The sequence below is a fragment of the Cystoisospora suis genome, assembly GCF_002600585.1.
Source record: "Cystoisospora suis strain Wien I chromosome Unknown contig_3217, whole genome shotgun sequence".
Taxonomy (NCBI): domain Eukaryota; phylum Apicomplexa; class Conoidasida; order Eucoccidiorida; family Sarcocystidae; genus Cystoisospora; species Cystoisospora suis.
In genome coordinates this window covers 1-23,247 of record NW_027156012.1, presented here as the reverse complement: position 1 = coordinate 23,247, position 23,247 = coordinate 1, and the positions used below count along the sequence as shown (strand labels likewise).

Here is a 23,247-nt window from a genome sequence, read left to right as displayed (position 1 = left end):
ATCAGCACATCAGAACTGGCCAAAAAATACACCACCTGCCTGTACCACCATGGCATCCTCGAGATTAGCGTAGTGTTTCTGGGTGCCGCGAGGGACGAACCATCCCTGAACGGGATACCAGTACTAAACCCTAAACCGCGGTCGATGGGGGGCGCACGGTGCCAGACGGTGTCGCTTCTGGTGGACGTGTGGGGCAAGGAGATGCCTGTGGTTGGCGGCAGCTTTTGTCTGGTAGAGGCCTGAGAGCAGCCGCGCCCGGGTGGCTGCGCTACGGACAGTCCGATGTCGATACTACGGCATAGCGCCGTCAGCGGGACAACTGGCCACTGTTCCGGCAGGAGATTCATTTTCTCCAGCTCTCGATGTGATCAGCGGTGTTGGGCGCCTCACAGCGTTGCATATGGGGCAAAGGCAGGACATGAGTGCCAGGTAAAGCTGGTCTCCCATACAGCTGTAGACTGTATGGGAGGAGAGGTAAGAGTTTAACCGGAGAGAACAGGCTAGCAGACGTGCGCGCCGAGGACGTCGTGGAATTCTCAGCAGGGGGTGGATGATATGCCCGCAGGTAGAGTGCTCACTCGGCTAGTAGTCTTCCGGTGAGCTGCTACCGTAACGCTGTAATACGCAGCCCAGAGTACTGCCCACAGCGCTGAGAGCTCTGTAGGCGGTAGTGGCTCCAGGATGGCTAGGGCCACAGGAAACGTTACGGTATCGAGAAGGCACTGGACCGGCTAGGCAGGCGGAGAGTGTACACTGGTCGCGAGTGGACCGTGCGCAGGCAAGCGACCGGAGAGAATCAATAACTCTGCTAGTTAGACAGATTACTGTTTCGATGGTAACAGTGCTAGCACTGCTCAACTCTTCTCGGAGAGCTGAGATACACACTCTAGTGGAAGCCGGTGATTTTCGGAAGCGCGCGTGGGGCCTCCGAATGTCCCGGACAACACGGAGTGCCGACTCTGCGCCTGCATTCGCCTCTCTCTAGTGAGAGGGTTTCGGCAGTGTGACGCTGTGAAGGCAAGCCACTGTCGCAATTCGGAACACTGTGGTGGACTGCAGTATCTAGTGGCGCCCATTGTTGTAGCGGCCAACCCACACACACGTCTCCGATTCAGTGCTTCTGACTCGCGCGTGACCGTCGTAGTACTCGTTCAGGGCCGCCACGCACCCTAACGCGCGTACTACGCTGGCGGATGCCCAACAAACACGAAGCGCCGACGCCATTGACAGGCACAACAGAGCCCACGAGGAAGGCCGCGCAAGCGTAGGCACTGGTGTGCCGCTCAAGATAGCCACGTTCGAGCGGCCAATACCAAGATGAACTGCTACAATGACGCTGCGGTTTGCAGCTGAGACTATTGCTGGCGACGGCAGGAGATCCACAGCTTGTAAAGCTTCCGGCAGCCTCGTGCCGTGACAGACGCTACGGTGCCCGGGACACGCTGGGCCTCTTGAAGACATGGCCATTATATGCGGTGCTCCTGGCAGGCCGGGTCTACACCGGTGAACCGTTCTGCGGGAGCGAACCTTCGGCGGAGGTGACACAGATGCCCTGCCACCAGACCCCACTGGAGAGAACCAGTTATTCTCAGAAGTGAGTACTACTGTTCCCATTCAACGAGTAAAAGTGATCAGGCAACTCTAACGGGAGTGCTGAACTGTTTACTTACTGGACCAAGTGATTTCCGAGAGCGTGCCCGGTATAAGGGATGCCGCAGTATCTTCTGTTTTGCTCACGGAGGCACAACACGTGTCACAGCTACCGACAAACATGCGAACTGGTCGGCTCATCGGCGGTCATTCACGGCACGGCACTCAGTCTGCGGCGCGGCCTTCATTACACCGAGCGACGGGACAGACCCGCGTCAGCAGCGTTACAGGCCGCAAACGCACAGACAACAAGCAGTGTCGGCTCGGAGTCTAGGTTTGCGTCCGGACGACAGAAGCGCTCATTTACGGTGACGCCGCGGGAACACGCCGCTGTCGCACCACGAGTCAGACGGCAAATCTTCGCTTTGTGCCGCATGCTGCCCTACATCTCGCATCACGTCAGGGAGCCCGGACCCAGTTGAGGTGCTCACAACTCGAACTACCCGGCCCGTAGCAGACGACATCCCCCTGAGGACTTCCCCCAGGCAATGACGTGCTACGGTGTATGCGTACCCGGCAGCCAACAACAGCAAGCAGGCGAAGCAGGGCGAAAGCAATGCTGCATTGACTGGCCATTGAGCAATCCGCGAAGCGTGACGCCCATGAGGCCAGCTCCTGACCTTGCCCGCTTAGATAACATTTCATAGGCCGCGAGATCTCTCTCGAACGCGCGCAACCGTGCGCCGCATGAGTACAACTACGTACACGAGCTTTCTACTGCTCGCAACAACCAAGTTTCTGTTCCCACGGGTAGACACGGCGTCGGTGTCTGCTGCCGCCGCACCGCAGCCACAGCGGGCCGCTGGAGCAGGCTGCCTAAGCGAAAATCCACTCAACCTTCAGAATGCCGAATGTCCATCCCTTTCTGCACGCCGCCGGAAAGCTCAGCTGTGGTCGTTCTTGCAAAATAAACCCCAAGCCTCGCGGCCAAGGTTACGCTTTACCCTCCGGCGCCTCTGCGTCTCAGGGTTCGCTTGTTACTGGCATGCGCCGGTACCGTCGCACTCGGAGTCAAGCAGCGACTGGTCGGTCAGTGGCTGTCGCGTGCTGACTGGGAGGGTCAAATTCGCCTGGTGGGTCCACATCCACGCCGAGCGTCGCAAAGCGCCCTAGAACAGTGCGTCTAAGAATGTACGAACCGACGATTTCCGAATCTAACGGTCACTACGTGCTCTCAAATGCTCGAACTCCTTGAGTGCGGTAGAGTGGTCCGACAGCGGCGGGACGCGGAGGCGGTGAGACGTGTGCTTTGTGGCGCAGCCAGTGTGTGCGGCAAGTTAGCCATACCGGTTTATCCGTTCGCCGCGTACAGTGCATTAACACGGCTGTCAACTGCACCCGTGTGATTCTTTGCACCGCGTTAGGGAGACTTACTCTCTCTCTAACTAATGAGTGCCTTCTGTTGATACTCTGGTGTGTATCCCATTGTGTGTGATCTACAGTGAGAAGCCGTGCTACTGCGTCGTGTACCACACGTGTGAGTTAGCGGTTGCGGGGTTGCCGGGAGTGGATGTTTTTAAGGGGGTTGTGTCTGGCGCGTGTAGACAATGCGGCGCGAGAGTGAAGGAGGGCACGGTGGACGCGGGGCTGCGAGGAGCCGGGTACACTCCAGCAAAATGTACGCGGTTGAAGATGTGATCGCTGTGAAGTATATTTACCGTAGGTTCGTGTGGCTGGTCAAGTGGAAGGGGTACCCCATCTCAACATGGATTCCGACGCGTAATTTCGCGCCCAAATCGTACTGGCGAGCGAAGATGGAGGAGCTGAAGAACACACTCAGCAAAGGCGGGAGCACACGCTCGAGTTCTTTTGAATCTTCTCCCAGCGCGGTGAGTGAGGGGTGCGCCGGTGGACTGAATGTGAAGGACGTGCTCGCTTTTAAGGAAAAGGCAGACGGTCGGCAATACTGCGAAGTCGAGTTGGAGGGGGTTGCCGGGCCTGTGTGGATGGACATACAAGACTTGAGCACTTGCGAACCAGCTATCATGAGAAAAGTAGCGAACCTGAAGAATACGTACGATTCTCGGCACCACAAGGATGACAGTCTAGCAGCTGTCCGTTCTGTCCTTATATCAGACTCTGAATCCACACAAGATGAGTGGCCAAGCCGGCGGTACAGTAGTGAACCAGTAGACATACTCGGATTCAGAAAGAGAAATGGGGTGGAGGAGTGGCTTGTAAAGTGGGGGAATGCGGACGAAAGTTGGGAGTTGCGGCAGTATGTTGAGAGATACGGACCCAAGTTCAATAGGAAAATGGACAAGTTGAAGTACGAACAGGGGACATACACCGTAGAGGATGTGCTGGACTTCAAAGTTAGCGGAACAGGCGAGGAGTGTTTCAAAGTCAAGTGGATGGGCTACGGGACATCCACGTGGGAGCCACGAAGGAACCTAAGAAGTGTAAGAGACCCGAAACTTCTTGACAAAATGCAGCGTCTCGTAGCTCGTCGTGCGAAGCTTGGTTCAGCGGGACGTGCTCGGAAGTCCAGCACGCCGAGAAAATCAACTCGTACCGGAAACCCCAATGCTAGGGGGGTAAAGTTACGACGCAGGCATCCGAGACTCAGGCGAGACTCGCACCATCTTCAGACATCTGCCTAGCCCTTTCCATGTTTGTGAAAGGCCTGGCTACGGACACTCCCGTTGTTCGTCTGAAAGTGTAGCCATGATTGATAGCCGTCGGGCGCCCGTGCTGTGGTTTGTCGCTTCTCAGTTCTACAGACGGGACAGAAGGTAGAAAGCCATTCCCGTCTTTACTTTCTGGGGGACACTTTAATGTGGAACGAGAGGTCTAACACACGTCTTTCTGCTGACGTTGCGTGATGTTCGGTGGCATTCGTGTGGGAAGCCATTCCCGTTTTACATTCGTGAGGGACACTTCATCAGAACGAGAGGTCTAACGCACCTTTTTCTGCTGACGTCGCGCCGTGTCCGGTCGCATTCGTGTGGGTGTCCGACCGGAGTGAAAACGACAGTAGTGGGCTGTTGTTGCTGTTGCGGTTCTGCGACGCGAAGTTGTTCAGAAAGGGTGCGGCGGTACGTTGGGGATTCAAATTCGTTTTGACGAGCCGTTTGTAGTTCTTGCAAGTCGTGGTGACAGTAATGCGCCGTGCATGAAGAGGGGAGACACGCAGCCGTTGTGTTGCGAACAACGCGCCGCAGGAGGCGAGTACGCTTTACTGAAGTAAGGGCACGTTCGAGTGATGGCAGTGTAGGTGGGACACAGAGCGAATGCGGATTCTGCGTGAGTTGCAGTAAAGGATCGCGTGTTCGCGTATCCAAGGTATGTGCCGTGTTCCACCCGAAAGCAAGAACGTAATAAAGGATCCCGTGTTAGCATATCCGGCTTACGGGCAGTGTTCTAACCATAAGCAAGGAAGTGAGTGAACGGCTGTCGAAGCACGAACACGCGGCCAGAGTTTTTCACTCGATCGAAGCCGCCCCAAAAGATCTGCCCCAGTTGGGGGGCTGATTTTTTTTTTTCAGTCGGACCTGTTGGTCGACCCGGGCCGCGTGACTCTTGCCGTCGGAACGAGTTCGAAGGAGTGCATCACACGCCTCGGTTGATGATCATTACTCACGGTGACTTCGAGTCTGCGCGTCTGACGAACGGTGGAACAGAGTAAACACGTCGGAGGTGCGGGGTCATTGTATCGGGGAATCATGTCGAAGGACGGTTCAACAAGACGACGACAGGGTATGTTTAGCTACGCAACGGCAAGACGACTGCACGCTTTACGAAAGTTCTTGTTTTTCCTGTAGTCGTCTTCCGGGTGAGACGTGACGTACTCCAGGGAGTTCGAACCAGAGGTCAGTTAGTGTCCGCCCTCCGACCGCATGGTGTACTGCCGGCCGCCAAAGGGATAGCACTGTTGCCTGTTATTTTCTACACGGCCGTAGAGGAAGGCTTCCCCTCTGGGGATCCTGAGTTTGCCGCGCGCGCCTCGCCTCCGCAAGGTTCATGGCGGTGGGTGTACTTCAAGACTTGCGTTCTGGGTAGAAGCCAGTTAACGGTACTTCCTGCGAGCAACAAAGCGAAGTAGCAGGCGTGCACTCGTGCGCCGCGAAGTCACTGCTCAAGGTGCAGGGGGAAACATGTGCCCTCAGTTCCCGTGTTTCGGGCTGGGAGAATAGCCGTTGACACACTGCAAAAATTCCGCAGTTGACCTGTGCCCTACTAGCACATCAATAGGGTGTTCTCACGTACATTACTCGCATCCTCCAGTGGTCGAAGCAGAACTCTGTTATCTGCCCGAAGGCCATGCGGTATTGGCAGTCTGTCAGCGGGCCTAGCACACTGAAGAAAGGGAGGAGAGGAGAATCTACAGGGGTGCCAACGGTGGGGGGACGGTTACAGCTGCACCGTGCCTGAAAAGATCGTTGGAGTGCAAGTGGATTTTACGACTCCTGTGAGGCTGCCGATCTTGCAGAAGCGCTGGGTGCTTCAGTTGTGACCGCAGCCGCAGGGGGAAGGCCGATGAAGCCTAGCGGGGAGAAGAGGAGAGACCATTGCTACGTTGAACTGGGAGTCAAGTACCGTGGCACATTTCACTCGCCAGACTATGGCGCGCTGAGCGTTAAACTGTACATGAGTTCGGTGCGGTGCCCCTCCAGTGAACGCGAGTGGTTTCCAGAAACTGGTGCCCGTGCCATTCCCGTCGGCATTCCCCTACACGGACTGGTCGCCGGGAAAGCTCCGTGAGCTTGCAGGTGAGCGGCGGACGTCCCGGGTGACCAGGGAGAGCTGAGGAGCTCGTTGCAGCACAGAATGCCAAGTCTTCGTGTTGGAGGGGGGAATGGAGAACAAAAGTCACCCATCTTCAGCTTCCAGCTATTACAGCGGCATCACCAATTTTGGAGCCACCGGCCGCCGAATTCGAGTGACGGGCGCTACACAAAGAGAAAAGGAAGGGGGGAGACACACGAGACTGTTGTTCTCCAGGTGTGTAGGCGGCACGCGATTCCGTAAGTTTTCTCGGTGGGCGGCGTGTTCCCGTACGTTTTTGGTTTCGAGGGTAGGTTGCGCTTGTACCGACCCGTCAGCCGGGACGGGGCCAGTCCGTAAGCACAAAAAGGCGGTCTTTGACGGTCGGGGTGGGCTGCAGCTGCACGACTTTAGGGAGTGAAGACCGCCTAAGATTCGGAGAAAAAAGGGGATTCGCCGGCCACGGTGAAATTCATGCCAGCGAGATATGAGAGAGGAAGCCCAGGTTGAGTGCTTCCAGTTTGAAGTAGGCGCGTCTTGGAGCTGCTTCAGTTTTCGAAGGTTTGATGAACATCCGTCATCAGCTGCTTCTCTTTGTACATGTCGGTTGCTTCGTTGTCAGCAGAAAGGGATTCAGGTGCTTGAAGAAAAGAAGCGTCTGCTGAAGTTGCGCGACTGGCCAGGCTTCCACCACAACTTGCATGCTTCCTCGACAGGGACGACTCCCTGAGCTGTGGTTTGTGCTACCGCCGTTCTCTGTACCCGCGGCTACGGACAAGCTTTCGCATCGTAGCCGAGTGTGTGGTACGTTATTTGAGAGCAAAATTGACGACCACACCGAGGGCCAACTGAAGCGTCTTTTCCGATTCCCTTGTCTTCCACCGAAGTGACGTGACTGGATTCACCTATTCCGAGCCGTGGCAACCGGTGCGTATCAACCTGTCCGCTGACGTCGCAGTCAGAAACAGCTGATGGGCTGGCCTATCCTTTCATCCCGCTGTTCCTGTCCATCGCGGCGAATAAGATGACCCGTCCCTTCTTACTGCCTGGGTGCCGGGTATACTGGAGCCGCAGGGCCATGCCCAAGCTAGGTACAGTGGCATCGCAGCAGCTAGGTACAGCGCCATCACAGCTGCTGGTGTCGCATAGTGGGAAACCGCTGTGTAACTCTAGCAGCCGGAGTTTTCTAGAGGACCGCCAAACGAAACAAAGATAAAGGGCAAGTGGTGCGATGTGAACTGCCTCCTACCAGGACAAATCTAACGTCGGTGAGCGGCCGCTCCACCTGTGCTGCGGAGTGTAGTGAGTGCCGTGCCGCACATCGAGTGCCGCGAGCCGGTGTGCGAACCCTGTGCGTATCTCTCGGTAACTGTGACACGTGTCGTCCCTCCGTCAGAGAACCAGTTGAATTCTCTGGCATCCCTTATAGCAAGCGGGTCAATCGTCTAGTAAAAACACGGGCTTTGGCCAATTTAGTTTCAAAAAAAGACGCAGTCCAGCTGTGCCGATGCACTGGAACGTCTCGTCAGAGGAGACGCCACAAATATTTTTTCTAGGACAAGTCCAGTACCCAATCAGCAAAGAATCGCCAAACTCTCTTCAACCCCGAACAGCAGAAAAGGAGAATTACACGAGGGAACACGAGACCGCTAGGAAGTGCTTGGCTCCTGCTGATTTACCAGGAGACTACACGAATCCCTAAGGCGTACTACTCTTAGAGAAGAAAAATCTGACGAGAGACTCGGAGAGCGGTGAAACAGTAGGGACCGCACGGAATCCCCGGCTCCCTGCGAAAAGCAGGCACTCAGCCGGTTAACACTCCGCAAGCGCGTGCTCAGGAGGGTACGACGTACGACGGTAGGAGATACATCCTGGAATTCCGGAGGCGTAGCCCGGTGTTCGCATCCGCAACCGTCCTCCTAACCGTTCACACCTGCCGAGTATAACTCTCCAGCGTACACCCAAAAGCCGGCGCACTCGGGAAACAGCTCTCGCGCAGGGAACAGAAGGTAAACACCCAGGAGTGCCCCACCTGCACCGAGTACGGCTAGTGTGCATCACCATCGTGTACGGAGTGCTAGTACCGAAGAAGACGACCGCCACTCCACATCTGTGCACTGGAGGACGGACCACTCTTCCTACCCTTCTCGTGCTGTACGCCGCAACGTCAGGGCGACTCCACAACAAGCATGCCGAAGAGACGGACTTTCCTGGGAAAAGAAATATTCATCATTATACGTATGACAAGGAGACGAGACTAGAGAGAGTGCCCCTAACACACTTCCAGGCGATTCGAAATTGGCTTGCTTGCCTCACAGCCCATCTGGACGACAGTCCTGTGAGGCAGGACCGAGCCAGGCTTCGCAGTTCTCTAACCCTGAATTCACAGCCCCACAGAACAAGAACTCAGCTGACACTACGGGTGATCGTTACGTTGGATCCTTGTTCCCACATCCCAAACCGACACAACCTGTGACCGCCAGGCACTCTTGGTGGCCTGCTCGGAAGGCCCGGGTAAGCGTAACTGACTCTCCGCAAAAATAAGAATACGTAGTTACCCGTACCGAGTACTTTCTCCGCCACAATCTTAGATGAAAAAGCCATTGCACACGCAGCGAAGCGACCAACACAGACTTCGCGCAAACACAAACGCTCCCTTCTCCGCTCCTTTCTACACGCCCGGACCCTCTCCTCTCTCAACCTGCCCAGCGTCCCCACAGTTGGGCGGCACTGTGTTCACCTTGACCGGCCACCACTGCCACAACGGCTGCTCAGAACAGCGATGACAAGCTTAATCAGTTCGGAGGCATTTCTCCTTGGCTCCATTCCGCTCCCCGTGCCGCACGGTCGCGTCAGTCAGACCTGCGGCCTAAACCGTGATTTCTCCCGCCAGGCACAGGCCCAGAGAGCTCCCGTCGCGGGCCACACCAGTCAAAAGCACTTTGCCCAGTAACGGCTACAGCCTATCAGAGCAATCTATCACCTTGTGGTTGCAACAATTAAACACGCACCAGCAAGCTCATTTGGGCCAACGAATCACCCATCGTCCACTTGTGCTTACTCACGAATGCACCCCGCACCCTTAGAGAAACAGATATTCCCAAATAAAACACTTCACGCGAGCAAGCAGCCAAACGGGAAAGATGTCCGGCTGCTAGTTCTGAACGGCTGGGACCCCTGTGCCAGCCGTTCAGAACGCATTTCATCATACACCACTGTGCAAGCAACACCGGGACGCTGGCTCATGTGGACTACAGCCCCGGATCTCTCTTCCCTCAGCCGACCCAGCGTCCCCGCAGTGGGCAGCACTGTGTTCAAGCTTGAGGACTGGCCGTCACTGCCACAGCGGCTGTCCAGAATGCCGAGGACAGGCTTGATCAGTTTGGAACGTTTCTCCTTACTTTCATTCCGTTCCCCGTGCCGCACGCTCCTGCCATTCAGGCCTGCGACGCAAACCATGATTTTGCCCTGCTTCCCCGTCTTCTGCCGGGACACCACATACTCTACCGGAAACCAAGACAGCAATATCCTCTCTCCCGTTGCCTGGAGGTGCCCGCTGTGGTGCCTCCTGTTCCTTCCCGGCACCTCGACTGTCCCCTGTCACACGATGGCGCGACAGATTTGCGTCACCGAAACTGGGCTTCCAGGCATCTACTTCCTCATTCTCGCTGCTTCCCGTCAATCTGGCTTCACTCTTGAGTGGACGTCCCTTAGAGACACTGTCCGCAGAAAAGTCAGCATTGGCAGGAGCACTGCTTCGGTAACCTCTGTTGCCTTCCTCCTGCCGCATGCGCAGTTCCCCTTCTTCCCCTTCTCGACTATCCTCCGAGGCCTCTTGCAACCTGTTTGAGAGATCACGCGAAATCAGACCGTCACCTGTTACACCACGCAGTGGCGACTGGATATTGCTCTGAGACGATGAGACAGCGCTTCCTTGCCCATCCCTAGTAGCGCCACTCGAACCAGGAGGCGAGGCAGTCGCCGGAGAACGGGACCTGTTAGTTGAGGTAAGCCAGCGCGCGTGCGCAGCAGTAAGGACTGCTACCACAGACGCAAGGAAGACGAGAATGTAAACTACCAGCAGACGACTCCACACCTGGCTTTGTCCTTCTGAACCAACTTGCTCCTGAACACCACACGCAGAAGGAAGCGCACTGCCCGAAATCCTTCTGGAAACCCTTGAAGCGAACAACAGCAGGCGAGCCCCCTCAACTGTCCCTTACTTGAGCACGCATACTGTTGCCGGAATGAACGCTTCTAGCCGGATGACAGGAAAAAATCGCAAAGCATCAACACGCACAGAACGTCCTCGCGAGATAGTACGCAAAGCCGGTAGCTGAGTGAAGCTGGTCTGCAGGTTAGAGCGCTTCTACCTCAAGCCGGACAACGGTGCAACTATGCAGCTATAGGAATACACGTAAAAGTTGTATGGGCTGATTCGCATCCACGTAGAGGTAAAACAGACTCGGCACGAGTCCCAAATTGGGACACGAGAGGCTGCATGAAATCCGCTTTTCTTGCTTCCGTCATCTCCTCCCCAGGACAGAGACACGGTGTGCTTTCTATTTCTAGAAAACGATCCGACTCACCAGGACTCGCCAGCTATAGATCCAGTATAGAGGCGCAGGGTCATCGTCGGCTCCCAAATCGTCACTCGAGCTTTTGGCCCTGCTCGGTTCATTTTGGCCTCCACCCGACCTCTTTTGCCTCGCATGTGTTGGTGTTGCCCTTGCTGGCCTGTCCCCTGCGTCATCATGGCCTGACAAGGACGTACGCGGAGACTTATTTCCGTGTTCGTATACCCTGTTCACCCACTTGTAGACTTGGACAGCGCAGTAAAAAACCCTTCTGTGAAGCCAGGAAAGCGTCGTCCGCCCGAGAGCCAATACTCCAAGAAACCTGCTCGATACAGAATGCTTGCTGTCCGTAACCAGACCCCAGTATAGCTGAAAGTACGGAAAAAAAGATAAGCAGATCCGAGAAGCACGCGTATGTCGATTCAGCGCCACTTCTAAATCACCAAGCTATCTTCAGGAAAGTGACCTTCTTGAAAAGCGTTCAAATACTTGAGCACGGGGACTGTTCAGAATATGAAGAGAGACAGGCACGGACACATGAGTATCTCTACCCAAGGCCATCTCAAACACGTCTGTCAGAGGCGTCTGCAGCGACCAATGAAACATCCATACGTCGAAACTTCACAATTCCCCACTTATCCCTGACGTGTATCCATATAGGCATGCAGCGACCTGCTCCCGAAAAAAGAATCGGGCCAGACCTTATATGCTTCGGTCCTGTTCTGCGCGACACCTTTTCCCATCTCCAGCGCCTGGCCGAGCTCCAACAGGGCCCGCCCATCTTTCCGCTCTCCCGCACTCGTTCGCCAGAAAAACGATGCGCTCAGGCTTGCAGCCTCCGCCTTTTCCAACATCTGCCTGATCCACTCCGGCGCCGCAAATCTATCTCCCTTTCCAGACAAAGGTACGTCAGAGTTCAAGCTGAGGCCACCGTACTCTTCTGCACTGGCATGACTGCCTTTCCCCAGGGGGACCGCTCGTCCACCACTGCCGCGATGCTTCATACGTTCGAAGCGACGACGGAACGTAGACTCTACGATTAGTTGCCTCTCTCGATGTCGCAGCGCCAGCTGGTCATATGCGGCCGAAAGATCTAGCATGCTTGTTACGTCTCCCTGATAAAACAACACGATAGTGTGCCAGATCCTACTCACGTTACTCGCCCTTTCCATGTATACATATATATTTATATAGCACATAACCAAACAAGTAGTACGCAACGGGAGACATTAGCTATGTCCCGCAGGAGGGCGCTTCGCCTGTATATACAAAATATCCTCCCGATAGATGTTCACGGTTTCGCACTGTGTACGTAAAGGATGACTAAACGCCCATCCCGGGTGCCGCGCTGTCAAGGGTCTAGAACTATGGACGTACGAGAAGGAGCGTTACCTATACGGTGAATGCAAAATAATTACTGACTAGTTGTATACAAAACGACGAACACACAATCCAACCCTGATCCGTATCATTTTGGTAGGTCAGTGACCCAGGGGTTCCCATAAGTCATGGCGTCGTCCTGTGCTGACCAGTGAGCCGTGTATCCCCCGTGTATCCTGATATACTTTGCCGCTTCAGAACAAGGAAGCAATGCTCGACGACGAGCGTTGAAAGAATCACGGGGATGACGACGAACAGAAGGTTTGATTTTCTTGCACGGCAATACCAATACCTTTCTTCTTCTATATCATTGCATCCCAGTAGTTCTGCCTTACCTCGGCTGCGGCGCGTCTAAGGAAATAGAAACTGCATACGTTGCCCTCCTTCTCCGCTTGTTCCAGAGAGTGAAGGACTCGCGACGGCTCGAGAAACCTCGACTCCTTGAGAAAAGGGAAGTCCTCTTGCAACGCTTCAAGCCACCCCGACTCCCCATGTGGACGTGCCCAGCATCGCAAAAACTCTGACACGCGAAGGTGACGCAAATACACCATGAAACGAGACGGAGCGGGACAATTCTCGTGCTCGTGTTCTCTGCCATTTTTCTCCTCAGATGTGACCGTGTGACCTGAATGACCCGGGTTCGCTCCAGCGGTCTCCAAGCCGGCTGAACTATCAGACAACACCGACGCAAAAATCCAGGACGACGGGAAAAACGAGGCGCGAGAAGCTTTCTGGGGAGCTGACAAAATCGCCTTTGTCGGGGAGTCAAGATAGTCGGCCTGCGGAAGAAGGAACTCAGGATCAAGCGAAAAAGACGAGGTAGGCTTGCACCCGAGCTCCACCTTTTCTCGTTCTGTAGAGACCTTTCTCCCCTCAGGCTTCTTCTTCCCGTTCTCCACTCTTCTGTCCGGGCCCCTCTGAGTCACAAGTTCTTTCTGCAAACTGCCATCAGAACCTCTGCCTTTCCCAGCGACTTCCTGGAGCATCTCCATCAGTCCCGCTTTGAGATTACCGCGCCGCATGGTAACGCGAGGCCATAAAGCAGCAGCATTGACGTGTCCGCTGATGTGACCTAATTCAGACAGCAATACGCTCGCTAATAATGCTCCTGTTAGGTCGTTCTTCATGAAAGCCCTTGACACCATCTCATGAAGAACCGCAACCGACGGATGTGTAAATGCTACTTTTTGAAGAATAGCAAAAGCATCCACGCAGCGATCGACAATCGATCGCCGAGACGCAGGATTCTCTGGATTGTGAGATAAAGAAACGGGGAGGGAGCTTCGCAAAGTATCACCACTTGGAGAAGAGGAAGCAGACCCCGACTGAGGAGTGGAGGATGCCACAGAGGAAGCCGTAGGTACACCTGCGCCCTGGAGAGTCAAGATCCCCACGTTGAAGAGAGCTTCCAAGCGACCTTGCTCTGCAGCCTTGGTGTAATAATCAAATGCCACGGAGATATCTGTTCCGTTGGGGAAGAAAGCCGAAGGATATGCCGTTATTGACGACGGACGCACGCCGCTCATATGAGCATTGGCATACAGCATTTGTGCATTGCTGTCTCCCAACTCCGCGGCGGTCTTCAGGCTCTCACCTGTGAAGGGCAGAATTGGCAACACACCTTGAACGCAGGAAACCTCCAGGGTAAAGGACACTGTTCGCACCCAAGAAGGCCAGCGATCGAACATCAAGTAGGATACACTTCCGCCGCTTAGCTAGAAAGGAAACTTGAAGAGCAACCGTAATGAATAACTTGCTCACACGCACTGTCACTCGGAGTGAAGGACAAATGAAGTGGAGAATAAAGACTTGCTCGGATCACAGAGCTAATCAAACCTGCGTGTCCGTTTGCATCCGGAGTTTAGCGCCGTCTACACTGCGTAATACGGTAACATGACCGTAGAAAACACTGCGAACCTCCGAACTGCAACAAACGTCATCGGAGCCCAAGAAGCAATCAGGCACAGTGGCACTTTGAGTATTCGGCGAAAAAGGGACAGGAAAGAGACACGCACATCCTGCTGCATGTCCTAAACACATGAAAAAGTGCTAGCGACAATGTTCCTAACCTGCAAGAGTGGTGTTTGTGTAGCCTTCGATTCCGAGACGATAGGCAAGGTAGCGGGCCAGATGTGGGGCTGACCCTTCACCATCTCTGATGACCTAAGAGAATCAAGCAACGACCTCAAAGCGTAGCACGTACGATGCGTTCGCAGCGCTTCTGTTTCTCTCCTACTTCGAGGCAATGAGACGAAATGCACAAGCGAATACTAAAACTAAGTACAGGAGCTCCACCACAGGATGCACCTCGGCTACTTTGCTGTCTTCTTGGGATCGAATGTTCCACAAAGAGGACCCCCACACGCTGCGCAGAACTACCGGCCAGTACGACGTTGTTCTACCTTTGCTAACTAGACAGGCGATAGGTGTGAAAACCTATGTTGAAGCCAAACGACCGCCCCGTACGCTGATAAATCTACGCAGAAAGGTGTTCAGTCATAGCGGTACACATGATGTTCACGATTATGCTAGAGACGGAACCGCTCCTCCGCGAAAACCCGTCTGTAGGCACAGATAACCCGCAGTACAAGCGGCCGATTCAGAGGGAGACACGCCACGTTATTCCGCGAAACCCTGGACTGTGTGAGTATAACCAACACTCAGCGACCCTGCATACATCAGTACAGTGAGCTGGGTTGCCAGCCTGTCTTCTGCTGCCAATCCAGCTGCTGGTTGATGCTGCGCGGCAGCCGCACGGGTATCCGAAGAAACACAGGGGTGAAAACACATGATACTGAGTGGGGTAGATACACACACACAACACTCACGACAAGCCGAGACAACATGCGGTCCCAGCCTTTGCAGCCTCGACTTGCGCGTTACTCCCGCTGCCTAATGGCGTGCAAGGTACACACGAAGTCGTGGACCTGCCACCACAATACATACGCACGTTTGTACAGACATATAGACCAGGCACCAATAACTCAATAGCTCCCCGATCTAACCTGCTTGAGAAACGGTTCAGCCGGGTGTTTTTCTCCCTTCTTTCGAGCCCGTAGAATCGAATCCAGACCTCCTTCAGGAGTGGTTCGGTCCCCCTCCTGTTCTTTATCGGCTATCTGCTCTCCAGAGCCCCCGAAAAGCCGCCCGATAAGCGAGCCGACCACGCCCGTCCCCTCACCCCCATGACGTATAGTCTGTCCTGCTGGACTCCCCGGTGCTGTCCCCTCGAAGTCGCCATCACTTAACCAAGAAAGTGATCCTGTCTCAGCTTCCTCTGTCCCTCCGGCGCCTCGGAAAAAGGAAAAAACGGTGGAAAACAAGCTTCCTACTCCTCCAAACCCCAAGACTGATCCAAAATCGCCAGCGCCTACTTCCTCAAGGGCCTGTGCAGATCCGGTAACTTGACTAGTATCCCTGCTGTGAGTAACGGACGCACTAGTCGATGAGGGAGAAGACGAAGCCGAATGAGTCGAAGTAGCTGATGACCCGGAACCAGCTGACACATAGCTCCCCCCACTGTTTACAGTGTGCACCGCACCCGATTCAGCGCGAAGACCGTCGTCTTCCGAACCCTTTTCGGATACGTCACGAGAAGAGCTTTTTCCCGTCGCCCCGCCCCGTCCCTCAGACGAAGCGTTCTGACCTTCTCCCCCCGCGCTTTCATTGTCCCTTCCTAGGTCCCTCGGATCTCCCAGAAGGAGGAAGGCTAACGCCATTGCCGCGCTCGCATCACCCATTGCCGCTGCTGACAGCCACAGCTCCGTAGCGCGATTAACGTCTCTAGGAATGCCTCCTGTAAAAAGACAAACGCGGGAATCCCTCCCAGCACTATCTGGATTCCCCTTCCTCTGCACTTGCAGTGAAGTTTCGGATGTAAGCATACGAATACGTTCAATCAGTGGCGGCCAAGATCAACGAACAACCTGTGTTTTGAGCTTGGACTGGAGTCAAAACTGTAACAGGTACGACGAGAAACCGTCCCACAACAGCTATCTAAAACCAGACACTCTGGCTGTCAAAAGCGACCCAACAACACTCTGAAGCTTCCAGGTCTTCACGTCCCCACTGAACGTCGTACCCAAGTGACCAAGGACACCTTGTTCTGACGCTGGTCGCACTCAAGTAGCAAAAGTGCACAAACATTTGTTGCGTCTCATAGATTGCCCACAGTGTATATCAAAGTACACGACGCCCGACGGAACTACTGAAGAATACAAACGTCGTGAGTTTGTTCAGAATAAAAAACCAACGTTGGCGACCGGAGAGAAGTATAAACATAGACAGGACGTATCAAATTACCAAAACTTCATCTCTGACCAAACCCACCTGCTTCGTGGCCGTGAAAATATAAATCACCGAGTGCCGTGAGTCCACTGGGATTCCCATCCTCTGCCAAACTCTGGACAAGCAGAGCATAGTCCTCACTGGACGCAGACCCCGCTCCACCAGGATTTGATTCTCCTGCATCGGCAGCGGCGACTGAGATCTTAGTAAGAGGAGACGTGCTGTTGTTCGCCGTGAAATCAGCATGCTGATACGCCGTAGTGACCAAACCTTTCCGCAAGAGAAACTGAGGCAAAACTTGAAGACTGCCGAACTCAGTTGCGTCGCTGCCGACTTCCACCACATGCTTCAGCGCCGCTATACAAGACTCGCCGGAAGGTTTTAGCGCATCTGATCATCACGAAAAAACGATTCGGATCCAGAAGCTACAGAACAGTTCATAATGCAGTGTGCGGGCACCTACATAGGCACAAAATCACAAACTAGTCCGTGCAGACTGACGTGACAAGAGCGTAACAAGCATCGTGTAGAACCCGTCGACAACAAAGCAAGGATGCACTTTCTTATGGTGCCACCATGCGAGATCATGCCGAACTCCCCAACACAGAACTGTGAGCAGTGGCTCTTCTCTGAGAGGAGAAAGGACAAGTGCATGTGAACATGATTGAATTCGAGGATGAGATGCAATAAGAAGGAACGCGGAAACGTTCTACGACATAACAGCTGCAACGCTACCTACAATGTACGCTAATGACGAGACCACGCGTCACTTGCATTGCGGAGGCGATACGAAGATACCGCTTGTTCGGGAATACACCAAGATGCTGCTTGGACGAAAGGATACCCATACTTGCCACTAGCAAAGCGGAGTGGAGAAAGAAACGCCAAGAAATGTGTTACGTCTTCGACTTCCCCAGGCTTACTGAATCGCTCGATGGAACTCCTAGACTTTCTCAACCGATCAGAACTTGCTGCGTATCGCTGGTAGTCCTCCGAGAGGTTGGGTCTGCCTTCAGCTTGCTTGTCCCCGTTATACCTGTGCGAAGTAGAGAAAAAGAAAGAAGTCTGGACCCTCAGAACACTCCACAAATTTGACACGCGCGAAGCCGACAAGGGGAGGCGGCATTTCAATCCCTAAATGTCCTCTGACGCTATGGTGTTTATTTCCCTTACTAGCAACATGACAAACACATAAAGCTGATCCTTCTCTCAGAACCCACATAGACTTCCATACACATTCATGACCCAGGGGCAGCGAACAAACCTCGTCTTTCTAGAACAGGTAGAGTGATGCATTCGAAGAGAGACTGGTGCCTTGGCGATCTAACAAACCAGACCCAGATCATTTGTTGCCTGGCCGGAAACACAAGTGGCATCCGTGTTCGTAGTCCGGAGTCGATACGCGGCAAAAGCTACAGCTTTCCTTAGCAAACGCGATCCTCGCCCACGTTTCCTGACGCCGCATAAGAGCCCAGCAACTGAAACACTTCTCACTCAACCTCGTTGTTCTCAAAGAACACCGTGATCCCTCCTATGCTCGGCCATGATGCTCATTTCATTATTGGACGGTACGGCGTGAAGACTGCCTCTTTAAGTCTTTACACTTGTGTTGGGACTTGGAAGTGACGTTAGCACTTACCTTGTTTAGCTCTCTGAAGTATCATCTGGCTAGCAGACTGTTGGCTTGAGTGCAAAACATCCAATCGTGTGAACTAGACTTGCTGCTGACAAACGATCAGCTGTTCATACCTGTAGTCCGGACTTCCCAAGCCTGTGCGGAGGTAGTACGCAGTCACAAGCTTTCCCCTGGCGTCGCCCATCTGCGCTGCCATCTCATACTTGATCAAAGGATTGTCGAAACTGTAAGTAGTTACGGACATGAGAAGAGAGGGACGACACTCCGATCACTTTCTTGGGAATGTTGCTGGCCAGTCAAAGAACAACAGAGCTGAGCGATACGCGGTACTGCCGCCATCGTGGAGCCGTACCCCCTCCTCCCTACTCTCACAATCAGCGTCGGCAGAGCTTCCCTCAACAATCCGCCCTCGTCCCCTGTGGAGCAGCACCTGGGGGGACTACTTGTACCACTGAACTAGCGGTACCTACACCGTTTGACAAGAATGACCCACGATGACATTCGATGAGGGATGGCTCAGTATACGCAGGTTCAAGATTCGGTGATCCCCCCCCCGGACTCGGACACCTGAAGACCGGCCGTCCCTGTGACTTTATCTTTTCGGAAAACAACTGCGAGCTCTACAGGAATATAAACGGGAAACCGGTACATCGCTGTACTTTCCTCGGGTGACAAGGGGAGCAGCTACAAGAAATTTTACGTTCAAGGCCCCTGTGGACACATAAAACTCCGTCTCATTCCCTTGATACGGACGTGCTGCCCCTCTGCATCCCTCAACGCTTGCCGTACATGAACACTCACGTGGTTTTCAATGTTTTTGAGCGCGCGACCAGCATCTCCTCCTTTCCTTCCAGAGCACTGCGACGGTCACTCAAGGAACCTGTTTGTTCTTCTAGTAAACCGGGGGCTTTATACTCATCCTGTCGTCGATGCAACACATAGAGACTCTTCACTCCTGCTTCGTGCGATACTGCCCAGGCGTCAGAGCGCGCAACGACTGGGGGAAAACCCAGCGCTGTGGCAAGACCTGCAGCGCTCCACAACCAGCACAACACGGGAGACAGTGCTGAAGTCGGCAGCAGTGAGGAACGCGAGGCCCAGGGCACAAATGACTCGTTCATATCCGGGCGGGCGCGCACCTACATGCATTACAGTAGAACTGTAGGAGCAGAGAAAAGGGGGGGACAGCAGTCCCGCCACTGTGCGTCCGCGTAATTCGCTGGTGGTTCAACATCTCACCATCAATGAGGAAGCAGGTCGCACAGAATTGCCGGTTTTTGTTGCCTTCAACGACGCATTGCAGCGCAAGCTCAAGATCCCGCGGCCACCCGCCAGGAAGCTGAAGTCTGCCTTCTTCATCCGGAAACCCAAAAAAGGACAAGAACGCACAAGCCCCAAAAGCCTCGGCTCTCAGCTTTCTGAGGTTCTCCCTCGACAACTGCCCGAGCTGACTATTCAGTTCCGACACCAGTTCACTCATGTCGTTGTCAGAACTACTTTGTCGGCCAACACCTTCCTGCGCGGCTCTCTTCTCGAAGAGGAATGCTGGAGGGTCAGGCAGGGGGTTAGTCTTCGGGAAGCCCGTGCGATGATGCGACAGAAGAGCGTGCAAAAGGACATAAAACTCCCCGAAGTCATTCAACTGCTTTGATTCCTCTGTCGGCACAACAGATGGGCCTCTGGTGAGACGGGAGCCGCGTTTCCGTCGATGTGCCCTCCGATCAAAAGGGCCGCGTCTGTCTCGAAATGCCGAGCCGCGGAAATCTCCTCTGAACTTGGAGGGTTTCGACATCCTCAATATGAGATACTCGTAGTCGCCAGGGCGGAACGCGACCTTTCCTAATTTCAAAGGCTGGCCGTCTCCGAGATCCGTCCGCTGTTCCGCAGCACGTGATGCGTCTCCACCTTCCCGCTCGTCACCTCTATTCTCTGTCTTTTTCTCGGTTACCTCAGAGGTACTGTCTTGTATACCCTGTGCGACGCCGGACGCGTGAGGCGGAAGTATAGCGACGGAGGGCGAAGAAACCGAGGCTTGCGAGTCGATGCCGGCACGAAGAGCAGAACCCGCAGGTGAGCCGCCTCCAGGCGCACTTCCTACCGTGTCCGGCAGAGAAGCTCCGGCAGCTCCAGGTACATGTGCAGTGGACGGTTCAGAAGAGACAACGGCAGTAGAAGACTGCGTCCCAGGTTGCATCCCCTCACTAGAACGTCCACCTGAGACCGCCTCCGGTGGTCTCTGCTCACTTTCAGAAGTTTCCTGGCTATCCAGCGAGAAGCTGTGTGAAGTAGCTGAAGCTGAGGCTCCGTGGCTGGGCTGCTCTGCATCTCCTGGGACAACAGGAGTGTGGGAGTGGATTGACGAAGAGGATGAGGAAGAAGGCACAGGAGGGGAGAAATTCAATCCTAGCTGTGCACGCAGAACTTCTCTCACAGCCTCTGCAGTCCTGCATGGAAGATGCGTGACAATACAATGACATATCGAACTGCGAATGACGCGAAGGACCAACTACAAAAGACACGCGGGGTTCTGCGTAATTATCAGAGAGAGAATGCTCTTACAAAAAATAAGAGCAGTCCACAGTAACAACCGCCGGGCCAACGCCATAGCGCAGTGTACTGGTGGAGTCCGGCGTTGTGAGCTCTCGTGAGCCGCTCGCTTCGGTTACTCAGGAGAGTCTGTCAAGTGGACTCAGGCCGCTACCAAAGCAGTCAAGCGATTCTTAGTTACTCCTCTTAGAATCACACGCTGGTCTGAAACGCCCTCTCGGAAACCATGTAAAACGGTTGTGTCCCCCATCCGCCGGCGACCCAGCAAAAGCTTCTTTTCCCTCTCTCCGAAAACCGCGCCGAGTTGCAACCATTTCAGTTTTGACTGAAGACGCTTCCGCAAGCGCACGGTGCCCCGTTCTCACACAGACGTATCAAGAGGCATATCCAAATACACAACAAACAGACACCATGCCTTCACACTCTCGAGCTGAGCTTTGCTGAAGAGAGCTTCTACCGTGGATACAGAAAGCACTCAAACTGTCGGAAGAAATACCAATAAGGGCATCAGTGCCTCACCGGAAAACGCAAATTAGGTCAACTCAGTGTCAGATTTCTTTGGAGTTCCAGAAAGAGCTTACTTTTCCAGCTCGTACGCCCTAGCTCCCTCTTCCGTCAATTCCTCGTCAGCAAGAGGTGTAACGAGCGCCCCCTGTTCCATCGCCTCATTGTCCGCGATGGCCTCCAGCAGACTTTGAGGGTACATGCGCCGGTCCAGGAGTTCCAGCTTCGTGCTAATTTCATCCGTTACTTCATACCACTCTTGGTCGGACAGCATATTTTCAGGGAGACTTGCCCGGATTCCTCGCAACAATCCACCCAAGTCCGCGAGGGGCACTGCTCGATAGTATTTGTCACCATGATGATATATCCTATGAGTGGCGGCATCGGTGTTCTCGTCTGTGAAATAATCGTCAGACTCATCTATCTCGCCTTCTGACTCCCCGGAATCTTCGAGTGAGAAGTGAGAGTCGTCTTCCGTCTCCTGGGCAGCCGCGAAAAACATGCCAGAAAGGCCTCGGGCCGGGGTGCAGGACAAGACAAAATCGCTGGCACCTGCAGGCTCTTCCGTGCAGGAATAACCACGAGTAGTAGCGACAAGTGCGACAAAAGAAAGGCAAATAAAAAGGCTCGACAAAGACAGTGTGGGTACTAGAAGAGAGCGGCGCTCTGGAAGGTAGGCTGATGACCCCGAAGAAATAAGCCGGAGCGGAGAGGCACGTACAGTTGGACTGTCACATTGCCGTCGCCGAGACGTGTCACACTCTGGACTGGGAAACGTCGAAATGGCACTGTCCGACTCCATTTGAGAAGTACTGGAGGAGGAAGACGGTGGTGTGGATGAGGCAAGACGTTCAGATGTCCGACCAGGAATCCGCCGGAAAGGGACGCCGCCTGTAAGAGCTCTCCCGGTGGTCCGAACTGCCGTCGATGCGCCCCGAAACTCAGAACGCTCTGAGCGTACAAGATGGCGTCGATAAGATGAAGCCGAATGCGAAGACGGACGGTGAGGAGCTGAATACGTGTGACATTGGAGTCGGGCAATCATGACCCGGTCCGAGAGCGACGGACGAGCCATTGCAAAGGCGTTGCTCGAAATACCGAGGTTTCTAACCGATTTCAGAAGAGCAGTCCATCCAGAGGAGGCTACGATGTAACAAACCGGAAACTACTGCAAATCGACAAAGTGAGTAATATCGTGAAAAGCACGCAATGATACGAAGACTCCGCCGCGAAGTGATGTGGCTCGCGCGGCGTTCTTCGTGACACGACTAGGGCCCTTTGACGTACATTCTAGATAAAAAGACAAAATCGTCAGTGAACCTAGGAAAAACTCAAGAACGGCTCTAAAGAACTGCCCACCGACTCAAACCAAATGCCGCATGTCCGCGCAAACAGAAAAGCAGGAGAAAACATCTTCCCAACTCACCCCCCCGGGTGCTCCATTTGAGTCCCTGCTCGGATTGGAAACACCCCTTTCGCTCTTCTGCTACGTCCGCACTCCAGATGCGCTTCACCGAATAACTGCTGCTCAGGTTTTAGACTCACAAGATGAACCGCACAGCTTTGCAGTGGCCCGTGCCCTATGCGGTCACAAAGCAGTGCTGTCCTGGGGCAATGAAGCAACCCGAGTTTCTGAAACAATCACTCGGTTAGCGATGCTGTCCGCACAATCCAACAAGCGCCAGCAGCGTCTACCTGGATCGCCTATCCATGACCGCTCAGCGCTCACCTTCAAAAATCCCGTCTTGGTCGCGCTACGGATTCGTTAGTCGCAGTCTGGCGCGCAGCCGGGGCCCAGATTCCCAGACGACATTACATGCTTGGGGTGCCGCTGAGCGAGCTTACACATACTTCCTCTGGGTGCGCTGGGTAGTATTACAGGATTTTGCTAGTGTTGCCGCCTGATGACGGCTGCAGCTGCGCAAGCAAACTTGGTAGTTGTAGTGCCCGCTGCACAAC

At 54.2% G+C, this 23,247-nt stretch overlaps 2 protein-coding genes across 2 annotated transcripts; one reads left to right on the top strand and one right to left on the bottom strand.

Moving 5' to 3' along the window:
- Nucleotides 1-3,481: 3,481 nt before the first annotated feature.
- Nucleotides 3,482-3,764, top strand: CSUI_006374 (uncharacterized protein; the record flags this gene model as incomplete). Its single annotated transcript, XM_068066536.1, has 1 exon — nucleotides 3,482-3,764. A coding segment is annotated over one exon (282 nt), but the record flags the coding sequence as incomplete, so codon positions are not given.
- A 4,023-nt stretch (nucleotides 3,765-7,787) lies between these two features.
- On the bottom strand, nucleotides 7,788-23,104 carry CSUI_006373 (sel1 repeat-containing protein). The gene is made up of 12 exons (XM_068066535.1): nucleotides 21,366-23,104; nucleotides 19,477-20,681; nucleotides 19,039-19,264; nucleotides 18,351-18,461; nucleotides 17,525-17,637; nucleotides 16,644-16,991; nucleotides 15,320-16,110; nucleotides 14,384-14,477; nucleotides 12,650-13,908; nucleotides 11,636-12,049; nucleotides 10,947-11,303; nucleotides 7,788-10,483 (listed from the first exon to the last, which is right to left on the bottom strand). Exons 1-12 carry the CDS (start codon nucleotides 22,361-22,363, stop codon nucleotides 9,761-9,763), a joined length of 6,639 nt encoding a protein of 2,212 aa, XP_067921488.1. The 5' UTR covers nucleotides 22,364-23,104; the 3' UTR covers nucleotides 7,788-9,760.
- Between the last annotated feature and the right edge of the window lie 143 nt (nucleotides 23,105-23,247).

What these genes read in the sequence shown, in the direction of transcription:
- CSUI_006373 (XM_068066535.1), bottom strand. Translation starts at nt 22,363, where the DNA reads ATGGCTCGTCCGTCGCTCTCGGACCGGGTCATGATTGCCCGACTCCAA. An exon ending in AGGGCGTACGAGCTGGAAAA is followed by an intron (nt 20,682 to 21,365) that starts GTAAGCTCTTTC and finishes TCTTCCATGCAG; the next exon opens with GACTGCAGAGGCTGTGAGAG. An exon ending in CACAAACACCACTCTTGCAG is followed by an intron (nt 13,909 to 14,383) that starts GTTAGGAACATT and finishes TGCCCTTCACAG; the next exon opens with GTGAGAGCCTGAAGACCGCC.